This window comes from Tinamus guttatus, unplaced genomic scaffold (assembly GCF_059628265.1).
Source record: "Tinamus guttatus ecotype Peru unplaced genomic scaffold, ASM5962826v1 Tinamus_guttatus_pri_ptg000710l, whole genome shotgun sequence".
Taxonomy (NCBI): domain Eukaryota; kingdom Metazoa; phylum Chordata; class Aves; order Tinamiformes; family Tinamidae; genus Tinamus; species Tinamus guttatus.
In genome coordinates, this window is record NW_028289244.1 from 4,641,361 (window position 1) to 4,653,165 (window position 11,805).

The window sequence follows — 11,805 nt, forward strand, 5'->3', positions numbered from 1 at the left end:
GCGCCCCAGCTGCGGCGACGCGCGCGGCGGGCGGGGAGCACCGGGGCCGCTTCCTTTTCCTCCGCCCGCCGCCCTCCGCCGGGCCGCGGGGCCGGGGGGGCCGGGCCGGGGCGGCACCTGCGGGCGGTGCCGGCGCCGGGGGGGGCCGCGAAGCCCCGAGCCCCCCGCGCCGGGCCCCGGGGCCGTGTCCCCGCCGCAGCGGCACGCGGGAGCGCGGCCCCCGCACCGCGGGCTGCACCCGCCGCACCTGCGTGCGCGCCCGCGTCGCCCGGCACCTGCGTGTGCCGCTGCCTCCTCCTGCACCCCGAGACACCTGTGTGCACGTGTGTGCGTGTCCCTGTACATATGTGCACCCACGGGCGTGTCCCTGTACATATGTGCACCCATAACGATGTCCCTGTGCCTGTGTGCACGTGTGTGCGTGTCCCCGAACCTGTGTGCACCCACGGGCATGTCCCTGTACATATGTGCACCCATAACGATGTCCCTGTACCTGTGTGCACGTGTGTGCGTGTCTCCGAACCTGTGTGCACCCATAGGCATGTCCCCATACATATGTGCACCCATAACGATGTCCCTGTGACACCTGTGTGCACGTCCTCGTACCTGTGTGCCTGCATGTGCGTGTCCCCGAACCTGTGTGCACCCATAGGCATGTCCCTGTACATATGCGCACCCATAATGATGTCCCTGTGACACCTGTGTGCACACGTGTGCATGTCCCCGTACCTGTGTGCACCCACAGGCGTGTCCCTGTGCCTGTGTGCACCCATAACGATGTCCATGTGCCTGTGTGCACACATATGTGCATGTCCCCGTACCTGTGTGCACCCACAGGCATGTCCCCGTACATATGTGCACCCATAACGATGTCCATGTGCCTTTGTGCCTGCAAGTGCATGTCCTCGTACCTGTGTGCACTCGTAACGATGTCCCTGTACTGTGTGCCTGCATGTGCATGTCCCCGTACCTGTGTGCACCCATAGGCATGTCCCTGCATGCACACATGCACATGTCTCCATACCTGTGTGCATGCATGTGCATATCCCCCTACCTACGTGCACACATGTGCATGTCCCCATACTTGTGTACACATGTCTGCATGTCCCTGCACTTGTGTGCCTGTGTGTGCATGTCCCCGTACCTACACGCGTGCATGTGCATGTCCCGGTACCGATGTGCACACATGTGTGTCCCCATACGTGTGTGCATACATGTGTGTGTCCCCATACGTGTGTGCATGCATGTGCAAGTCCCTATGTGCCTGCATGTGCATCCTCCTCCTGCATGTGTGCGTGTCCACCCCGCAGCACCTGAGTGCATGGCTATGCACCTCCCTGTGCCACTGTGCGTGTGTGCGCATCCCCTCGCATCTGTGTGCGCGGGTGCCCCACATCTGCATTGCAAGCGTGTGCATCGCCCTGCGCCTGTGCGCTCGCTTGCACTGCTCCTCACCTGTGTGCACCCACAGCCCCTGGTGTCTATGTGCAAGTGCTGATGCCCCCGGTCGCTCGCGGGCGCGCTGTGCACGGTCGTGTGCCCAGGAGGGGAATGCACACGAGTTTCCCCAGGAGGGGAATGCACACGAGTTTCCCCTCACAGCAGTGCACGCACACCCCTTGCGCTCGAGCATGGGGAGTGCTCCCCGCCGGCACGCACTGCAAAGAGCCTCCTCGCACCTGCACCCACAGCGCCCTCCCGAAGCCCTCGCAGCCCCACGAGGACGCGCAGCGGTGCCCACGCATGTCCCCGTGTCCTCAGGGACGCGTGCGGGGCACCCTGCTCTGGTGGCCGCTCGCTCCGCGCACGCCAGCCGTGCTCTGGGCACCGCTACACCCAATGCGCAGCACCCACCCCGCACCTGCAACACCCGCACCGCGGCGGGCACAGCAGCACCCACACCTGCACACGGACGCGGTTGAGCGCGGGGCCCACGGGGACACCCTCTGCAGCAAGCCCGGCTTCCCGCCCGCACTCTCCTCCGCCAGCTGTTTGCTGCTCTCCTTCCACTCACTTTTCCCCTCACGACTCATCCGTCATCCCGCGGGCACCGAGCCAGCCGCAGCCCTTGGGGACGGGGTGCCGGGAGGCAGCAGGGCCGCTCCGGGCTGTGCCAGGGCCGCTGCCGTCTCCTTGCGAGACGCGGGAGCTGCGGTGCCATCTGCCACCCGCAGCCCGGGCGGGCGCTCGGCTCCGTGGGCGCCGCGGTGCCGACAGCTGCCGAGGCGGCTCCGCGCGCGCCGCGAGCCAGCGCCGCTGCCGCGGGAGGCACAAGGCCACCCAGTGCCTGCAAAGTGACGGTGGGCGCCCGACCCTGTGGCTGGGAAGGGGATCCTGGGGTGCCAAAGGGGTCGGGAATGTAAAATTGTCCCCAAACGCTCCACAGTTGGTAGGAGGAGGAGGAGGAGAGTCCCCTCCTAGGGCCAGGCATCTCCGATCAATCAAGGACTGGGGGAAAATCCCCACCAAGGAGATGAAAGCCACGTGCCGCATAGGAGCGACGCTCGATTAGTGACTTGTGAATTGTAGCCTCCGTGCAAGCGGTGTCCTGATTTCAGGAGTCTAATTACAGCCCTGGCAGCAGCCTGTGCACCCCAGGCTGTAAATAAACAAACTCGGCCCCGGGCTGCACCTCGGAGGTTTATGAATTACACCTGCTCGCAGACACCAAAAAAAGCCAAGAAAACCCGCGCGAGAGCCACGTGCTGGCGGCTCCCGAGCGGCGTGCCGGGCCGGGGAGAGCCCGTCCTCCTGCCAGCGCCCGCGCAGGAAACCGAGGCTGCAGCAGCTGCTTTCACCACTTCCCAGCAAGGATTTGCGGGCGCTTGGCTGCCCTTGGGTGCCCTCGTCTCCATCCGCCGCCAAACCCCAGGGGATGGGGCTGGCAGGACGGGACTCCCCGGAGCCACGGGAGGAGGATGAGGGACGCTCTTCCTCACCCGGGGATGGAGAACAAGCTGGTTTTGCTGCTCGGTGCCAGCTCTGGCACGTGGGAGGCAGCGGCGCCGCGCGGAGCTGGCGCTGGCTCACGTCACGGCACACATCGCACGCCGCCCGCATCGCGGTCCCTCTTGGCAGCCCGCGCTGTGCGCGGTGCCACCGGTGCCACCGGCCCACGGGCAGCAGCTTCGCTCCGTGGCGGAGCCGGCTGCCATCCCGCTCCCAGCACCTTGTGCTTTGGGACCCATCACCCTGGGACATGCTGGGGAGATGATGTCCCCGCGGTCACGCCGTCCCCATGGAGCCTCCTCGCCAAAGCCTGATCTCTTCTCCCAGGCTCACGGCAGCATTTCCCAGCAAGCGGCTCCCTTCCCGCTCGTTTTCCTTTATCCACAGCTGGCAGGCAGCACGGGGATGAGCGGGGAGAAGGGCAGGGAGAGGCCAGGAGGCCGGGAGGGGACAACCGTCCCCTGGCCCAGCTGCAAGGAGCTGGAAAGCCCTCGTGGCTGGGGAGGTCCGGGCCTCACCGCAGCGCAGGAATTTGAGTCTCTGCAAGAATTCCCTCGCTGCAGCCAGCACCTCGGGGGATCGGATTAGCCGCGGCCTCCGCACCGACCCCGGAGTGGACTTTAGTGGGATAAACACGACAGTCCCACCCCGAAGCTCCCTGCCCAGCCCCGGGGCCAGCACGGAGCGGGTCCAGACGGAGCGCGCGGCCCCGACACCTCCCACTGCTGCAGCTGGGCTGAGCCCCGCGCCGAGCGGGACAGCGACGCGGCCGGCAGCCCCGCGGGTGACACCTGCCGAGCCCCGTCACCTCCTCGCTCCAGGAGCCCGGCCCGGCCTTCCGCCAAGGGCAGCTCCCGCGGGAACCGGAGCGGTGCCCCTGGAGCAGCCACGCGGAGCCTCATTGCTGCAGAACGTGTGGGGACAAGGGTGCTCCGAAGGGGACGATGCCCTTCTTGTGCCTGAACATGCAATGGGATACAGAGCCGGGAGGCAGCGAGCACCCGTGTACAACAAGCCGTGACATCCAGGATGCTTCAGAGCCAGCCAGGATGGCAAGGGCTGCTGGCGCAGGGAGACCCCGGAGCCGGATGGGGATACAGCAGCACCAGAGGGCCCCGCTTGGCCCAGACCAACCCTCCCTGCGCCTCTGGGCTGGGGGGCCATGTCCGCGCCAGCTCTCCCCCCATCCAGGCTTTTCCGGCGCATCCCAAGACAGATCCTGGGGGTCAGCACAAGGCAAGAGGCCTGGTGAGTGTCCCACTGTCCAGTGTGGCAGCTGCAACCAGCCAAAAGGGAAAAGGGGAATCCTCTGGGGTCAGAGGAGCATCCGCAACCCAAGTTGCCCAAAGGCAGAAGTGGCCATGTCCTCGCTGCCCGGCTCCTCAGCTGTGACATGGGCTGCCCTAACCCCAACCCTGCTGCATGCGCTGTCCCCCTGATGTCCTAGCCCTCCCCGTCTGACTCTTTTCCCATCTCCTGGCATAGAGTGGATGCAAGGAAACATCAGGGACCAGAGCATCTCCACAGCCCCCCGAATCCCGCTACACCCCTGCACAGGGGCTCCCTGCGAAACACGAGCCCGGGGGGCAGGATAAGCTTTAATGGGGGGACAACAGCTAGTGACAGAGAGGGACGGTCCCGCGGCCCCAGGCGCAGCAGGGCCTGGCTGGGCGCTGGCCGAACACAGAGCTCCCTCTGCCGGGAAGAGCCCTGCCCGGGAGACGCGCTCGGAGCCAAGGAAAACCCGGGACAAACCCGGGAGACCAAGGGCCGCGGCCCTCGCGGCACCGCTCCTGTCCTCGCTCCGTGCGGGTCGCGCTGCTCCGCGAACGCTCTCCGAGCGCGGAGCTGCGGCACGAAGCCGCGCGCAGGCCCGCGGCGCCCGTCCGGACCCCGCAGCTCTCTGGGGCTTCTCCAAGACACCAAGTGGAGCGGTGGCTGGAGAGGGCACGAAACCCATCAGCGTCCTCAGTGCCACGAGCCAAGGAAGCTCCTCTCTGCTGTCCTCAGAACCAGGCCCCGGCCCACAGAAGCCAGGCCAGCCGGTTGTGTCCCCACAGCCTGCACGGGACCCCGTCCCCCGTGTCCCCCCGCCTCACAGGGCCAGGTGGCAGATGCGCATGGGCTCCCTGTTGGCCTCCCCGTCGCTGAAGCAGGTGCTGAAGAAGGGGCAGTACCGCTCTGCGGACACCTGCCGGAAGGTGAAGAGGTGGGACATGTCCCCGGCGTCGAAGAAGGCCACGGTGCCCTCGTGGCAGTCCAGGAAGACGCCCACCTTGCGGAGGGGCCGCCGCGGGGCCAGGCGCACCCAGGGGGTGGCCGTGGCCCAATACTCCGTCTGGTTCCTCAGGCGGAGCGTCCAGTAGCCGTTCTCCGGGCACAGCTTGACCCGGGCCGCCCGGTCCACGGCCTCCGCAGCCACCCCCACGTCCCACTTGGTCTTGCTGCCCACCCACACCTCCCAGTAGTGCTGGCCGCTGTCGAACGCCCGCGAGCCCAGCACGTTCACGCAGCGCTGGAAGCGCCGGGGGCTGTAGGGCACCAGCCGCGCTCCTTCCCTCTCCGTCACCGCCGTGAAGTCTCTGGAGAAGACCAGGTTGGGGTGGGCAGATTCGGGGTCGAACGTGAGAGCGTCGGGAACTGCAGAGGAGTGAAGCAGGGTGTTTCCCGGGCTGTGTATTCCCTCCGCCGAGGGGTTTCCCCCGAACCTCCCCAGCGCATTCGCCCGCACCGATCTCCTTACCGGGGCGGATGGAGCGCAGCATGCGTCTCCAGAAGATGTACTGCAAGGGCCCACTGTGCCTGTCCCGGTAGTGCTCCAGGTTCAGGGCAGGCTGCGTCTCGACGCTCACCGAGGGCCTGGGGCAGAGGGAGCAGAGTGGGTCCTTCTGCCACTCTCAGCAAAGCGCGATGGGACCACAGCACGGCAGAGCAGAAGGGATTTGGGAAAAGCGGGACACGAGCCGGCGCGGCAGCCGGCTGCGCTCCCTGACACTGTGTTACACCCAGCGGGACACACGGCCCCAGGGCAGAGCTGCTCCGAGGACATGGGTGTCCGGGTGTCCCACCTGGATGCAGAAGCACTACTTGGGGAGCAGCCGCTCACGGCCCATTAGCACCCAGGACACGATCCACCCGAACAGGACAAACCTGTACCTTGGGGTTGATTTTGCAGCCCCTTGAGCCACGAGAAGCTGAGGGAGGGCAGGGAGATGTCAAAGAGCCCAAGCAAAACCTGTTGCTTTAGCCTGGCTCCATTTGCAGCAGGCCAGGCAGTTCCACTTGCACCAACACACGCAGCTCCTCCGCCCTCCCGCAGGCACAACCAGCACGTGCTGGGGACCAGCTCCCACCCGGCACCGCACTCGCAGTTTGTCAAGCGATTTGTGATGCTTTTAAAGCTTGAGATAAGATCCCTCCCCGACGCGGTCCCAGTCAGGGACAGAGATAAGCTCCTGAAAAGGGAATCGGCTTCTTACATGCCAGACACGTACCTGATATCCAGGCTCTCCACCTGCAATGAGGAGCACAGAATTAGCAGTCACTCTCTGTAATTCATGCAGCTGCAGATATAAACTCCCCGTCCTGTTTCCTGCTGTCCTTAGCAGAGAAAGGAAAGCAGCCTGCCAGGAGCCCCTGGCCTGAGGGGACCTGGCTGAGTGCTGATGTCAGGGTGCCTTCAAAGAGGTGACAGAGGAGGAGGAAGGCTCCTGACACCCAGCACATCCATGAGATCACTGCCTCCCTTGAGGCCAAGCCTGCAGGCTTTAACACATCAGGAATACAAACAGGAGGGTGGAGGCAGGTGACTTCGAGGTGCAGCCTGCACCTCATGGCCAAACTTGCCGGTCTGCTGGGACTCACAGCCGAGTCCTTCTCCCCACGGGGTTTTCCTCACCAGCTGGAGATCCCCCCTGTGTCCCAGGGCTTTTGCTAGAAGGCGAAGAGGAGAAGCTGCCAGAGATGCACCCACGTCATGACTTCATCCATGCAGCAAAGGCAGGGGAGGTGGCATCCAGCTCCTCATCCTCTGTCACTCCTGTGTCACAGGTCTACCCGGGGTGGCCGGTGTGGTGGCCTGGCCGATGGGCTGCCCTTCATCTCACTGCTCTCCCCAGTCCAAACTCGGGTCCCGAAACGTCCCCTGCTCCCGGCAGCCGAGCAGACTCACCTCCTGCAACGACACCTCCTCCATTTTGCTCAGCGTTTGCTCCATGTGCTCTACGTCCCTCTGGAGCTCCAAGATTCCTTCCTCCAGCCGCCGGACATCCCCGTGCAGCCTTGTCTGCAACTGCTCTTCCTCTTTGCCCAGCGCTGTCAACACAGCCCTCTCCTCTTCCTCCAGGATCTGATGAAGCCGCATGAACTCTGCTCGGATCTTGCAGTGCAGCTCCCCAGACGCCTTCTGAGTGGAAGCAAAAAGCAGACCATGAGAGTGGCAGCTAAAATGCACTCGGATGTGCGAGATGGCTGATCCAGGTGCTTCAAGAGCACATTATTCAGATGCACCCTTGGCTTTTTCGATGGAGAATGGGACACCAGAACAACATTCAAAGATGTGTAACCAAGGAGAAAACCAAGCTCTGCTGGAGGAGCAGCCATCCCAACCCAAGCTCCCAGGCCACCAGGAGTGCCCTCGTCTGTGCCCCGCAGTTTGCAGAGCTGCAAACTTGGCATTGGAGCTCAGTTGGGATTTATTTCCCTTTTTGTCAGACCCCAGCTGCCCAATATTGGTAACTTGCTGCTTTTTTTCTCCTGACACCTCAGTCCTGCAGGCCCCAGTCACTCTGCAGGGACGGGGGAGCTGTGTCAACTAATCTCTGCCATTACAGCTCATTAAAAAAGCACTCAGCAATCTGCAGAGCTCACTGCTTCAGTTGTTTAACTGGCCAGCCAGAGTGTGGTGCTCTCGCTGCCCTCCTGCCTGTTTACAAGAGACAGACTTGCCTTTTTTTTTTTTTTTCCCATCTTTTAAGCTTTTAATCTCCAAGTGCGATCTCAGCCCTCACTGTTTTCTTGCTGAAACGCACGTCTCTGCCTACCAGCAGGAAACCCATCTCACCCAGATCATGTCTCAAGCGTCACCAGCCGCCCAGGGCACCCAGCCTCCCTCGCCTGCTCCGTTTTAGCCAGTGCTCTTGCAGCCCCAGCAGAACCACAGAGGACGTATGTGGCCTCCACACTCAAATCAGTAATTTCTTTATTCTGGAGACACCTCTTAGTTACCTCTTCCACTGGAAGAAGGGGTAGTTAATGGGAGTTGGGCCGTGTGTGCACATTTGCTAATAATTTTTCATTAACTTCAAAGGTTTAGCTGCAATCTGGTAGCGGGATAGAGGGGCTAAACACACACCTCAGGTCAAGGAGCTGAGACGTGTCAGAAGATGCTCTCCATCAGCTTTATCTCACCTCCAAACAACTTGGGTTTTCCTTAACGCTCCATTTCTTGTTTTTTAATATTTTACTTTTTCTTAAGTCACTCAAGAAGTCAGACTGTGGCTGTTCCTGCTTCAGAGATCGATTACAAGATGCAGCCTGGTACCGCCGGAGCCCAGAGGGACACTCGGACTCGCCGCATCCTCCGGAGCGTCACCGTGAACCCAAACACGGTCCTGGTGACACAGCCACCGCCCCGCAGCGTCCCTGCTGCCACTACCGCCGCATCGGCTTTGCCACCAGCCCTGTTCTTTGGGCACACAAGAAATTTTCCAGCATATACGAGCTACCCCCTGCCTGATGTGGTGGCTCTGCAGGGCGAGGACGGGATGCCCAGCCCCACGGGCAGCTCTCATCTCTCATCCTGTCTTGGCTCTGCTGCACCAGCCCTGCATCAACCAGGGCTTCGGGCCTCCTCTCAACACCCTTCCTGAATACTCAGCAGGGATCTTTTTCGGCAGATGTGTCAAGAGGGATCCATTCAGATCCCTACGCAATTATTCCCTCAGCTTTTACAGCAAGTTGGAACACGTGGGCACACCCTTCTGCAAACATTAACCCAGAGAGCTGTGACCGAGCAAGGCTGCACCTGGCTGCAAACTTGACTCCGTGACTGTGAGTCAGGCCGGCTCAAGTCCAGGGCAATAGATGCAAAGAGATCAGGAAGGTAACAAGGTTTAGGGACTCTAAATGAGCACTAATAAACAACCAGCAATAAAAACCACTCTTGGCTACCCTCGCACTGTCTTTATGACTATGGTGATTAGGGATATTCATCTTTCCCTCTGAAAAGGCATCTCAGCAACTGATTAAAAGCTTCTGTGCAACCTCTAGAGCCGCCCTGCATGCTCCTCTCAGGCGAACGCCCAGCAGTCCCCAGAGGGCGGCACGAGGACGCCCTGGCACCGCAGTTACCGTCAGGCCGCAGATGTTCTCCTGCACCGCGCGCTTCCTCTGCGACAAGTCCTCCAGCTCCCTGCGGCGAGCTTGCAGGGCGACCTCCAGCTCCTTCTGCAGGAACGAAGGGGAGATGGCGAGGAGAGCGTTGCACTTCGCCGCTGCGACCCACGGAACAACCCCGAGGCCCAAAGCTGATGTTGGAGGGGGAAAGCTACAGCACTTCCCATAAAGACAGCGAGGCGAGCACAAGCGCTCAGTGCACAGGCTTGAGGAATATCTAATGTTTCCTATAACCATCCATTTTTAAGCCAGGGAGCTCCGGAGGGGGCTGCAATAGGTGTTTGCAGCAGGGTGGGAAGCTGAACGTGCCGGGCTGGCTTGTGCAGGGCCGGTCACAGGGCAAGGCCATAGAACCGCTGCAGAGTCCCCGGCAAGCACAGCAAGCGTCCGAGACGCAGGCAGATGGGAAGCAAGAGGAAGAGGGAGCAAAGGGGCTGCAAAAGCACAGGTACGGGCGCAGGCGAGGGACTCCAGGATTCCCCATCGGGAAGCACCGGCTGCAGGAGGAAGAGGAGGCCGGGGAGGTGCCCCGTGCGGGCGCCTCTCACCTGGGCGTCGCGGCGGCGCTCCTCGGCGCTGCCCCGCTGCACGGCCGCCACCAGCCCCGCCAGCAGGTAGTGGCGTCGGAAGCGGCGCGCGGGGAACTCGCGGCGGCACTGGGGGCAGGTGGCGCGGGCGCTCCGCGCCCAGTAGCGCTGGATGCAGCCCTGGCAGAAGTGGTGCATGCACTCGAGCATGACGGGCTCGGCGAACAGCTCGCAGCAGATGGCACACGTCAGCTCCTCCCGCAGGCTCTGCTCCCGGCTCCTGCCCGCCATCCCTGCGCGCAAAGACCCGGCGTCAGCCGCCCGCCGACGGGGAGCCCAAACGTAGGGGGCCCTCCAGCCCTGGGGATCCCCGCACAGCAACCACCCGCGGCTCCCTTAGTTTGGGGGTGAATCAGGAACCGTCCATGTGCGTGGCAGGGACACGGCACAGGGCCAATGCGCTCCTCCGGGGCGCTCTGCAAGCCGGGGGGCTGCGGGGGGTGGCCCCGGCGCCTGGGCTGTGCCCTGCACCCCCTCTGCCATGTCCTGCACCCCGTGTGCTCCCTGCATCCCCTGGGTCTTGCAATTCCCTGTGTCCTGCAACCTCTCCTGGGTCCTGCAACCTCCCCTGTGCTCCCTGCACCTCCCGTGTCCCGCAGCCCCCCGTGTCCTGCAACCCCCCGTGTCCTGCAACCTCCCCTGTGCTCCCTGCACCTCCCGTGTCCCGTAGCCCCCCGTGTCCTGCAACCCTCCGTGTCCTGCAACCTCCCCTGTGCTCCCTGCACCTCCCGTGTCCCGTAGCCCCCCGTGTCCCACAGCCCCCCGTGTCCTGCAACCCTCCGTGTCCTGCAACCCTCCGTGTCCTGCAACCCTCCGTGTCCTGCAACCTCCCCTGTGCTCCCTGCACCTCCCGCGTCCCGCAGCCCCCCGTGTCCTGCAACCTCCCCCTGCTCCCTGCACTCCCTCTCGCAACCTGCACCCCCGTGTCCTGCACCCCCACGCTCCCTGCACCCCCCCTGTGCCACCTGCACCCCCCATGCCACGTGTCGTCGTCGTTGTCGTCGTCGTGTCCCCCCCGTTCCCTGCCCCCCTTCGTGCCCTGCCGAGCCGCCCCCTCCCCAGGGCAGCCCCCCCGCCCCTACCGCCTCGCGCCCCGTCCCGGGGCCGCCGAACTTCCACTCTCGACCCGGCCTGGCCCGCCCCTCCCGCGGACTGACACCCGTGTGAGCCAATCACCGTGCGGCGCTCCCCGCCGCCCCGCCGCTCATTGGCTGCAGCCGCGCGGCCTCGCGGAGCGGCGCGCACGTGACGCGGTCACGTGGCGCGGGGGGTGGGACAAAGGTGGCCCCGTTCCCCCTCCCGTCCCCGAAAGTCCCGCGTGTCCCGCGGAGCGAGCGCTGCGGGGGCGGGATGCGCCCGGCACTGCACCTCTGCGCCCGGCACTGCACTGCTGCACCCGGCACTGCTGCGCCCACCCTGCACTGCTGCTGCATGCACCCTGCACTGCTGCACCCGGCACTGCACTGCTGCACCCGGCACTGCTGCACCCTGCACTGCACTGCTGCTGCATGCACCTTGCACTGCTGCTCCATGCACTGCTGCACCCGGCACTGCACTGCTGCACCCGGCACTGCACTGCTGCTGCATGCACCCTGCCCTGCTGCTCCATGCACTGCTGCTCCATGCACTGCTGCTGCATGCACTGCTGCTGCATGCACTGCTGCACCCGGCACTGCACTGCTGCTGCATGCACCCTGCACTGCTGCTGCACACACCCCGCACTGCTGCTCCATGCACTGCTGCACCCGGCACTGCACTGCTGCACCCGGCACTGCACTGCTGCTGCATGCACCCTGCACTGCTGCTCCATGCACTGCTGCACACCGCGCAACTGCACCCTGCACTGCTACACCCACCATGCACTGCTGCTCCA

At 63.9% G+C, this 11,805-nt stretch overlaps 1 protein-coding gene across 1 annotated transcript; it reads right to left on the reverse strand.

Annotated features, from left to right (window-relative positions):
- Positions 1–5,003: 5,003 nt before the first annotated feature.
- LOC104579960 (zinc-binding protein A33-like) lies at positions 5,004–11,068 on the reverse strand. Its single transcript, XM_088536908.1, has 7 exons — positions 11,015–11,068; positions 9,894–10,165; positions 9,301–9,396; positions 7,121–7,354; positions 6,444–6,463; positions 5,693–5,808; positions 5,004–5,589 (listed from the first exon to the last, which is right to left on the reverse strand). Exons 2-7 carry the CDS (start codon positions 10,161–10,163, stop codon positions 5,045–5,047), a joined length of 1,281 nt encoding a protein of 426 aa, XP_088393034.1. The 5' UTR covers positions 10,164–10,165; positions 11,015–11,068; the 3' UTR covers positions 5,004–5,044.
- Positions 11,069–11,805: the final 737 nt, after the last annotated feature.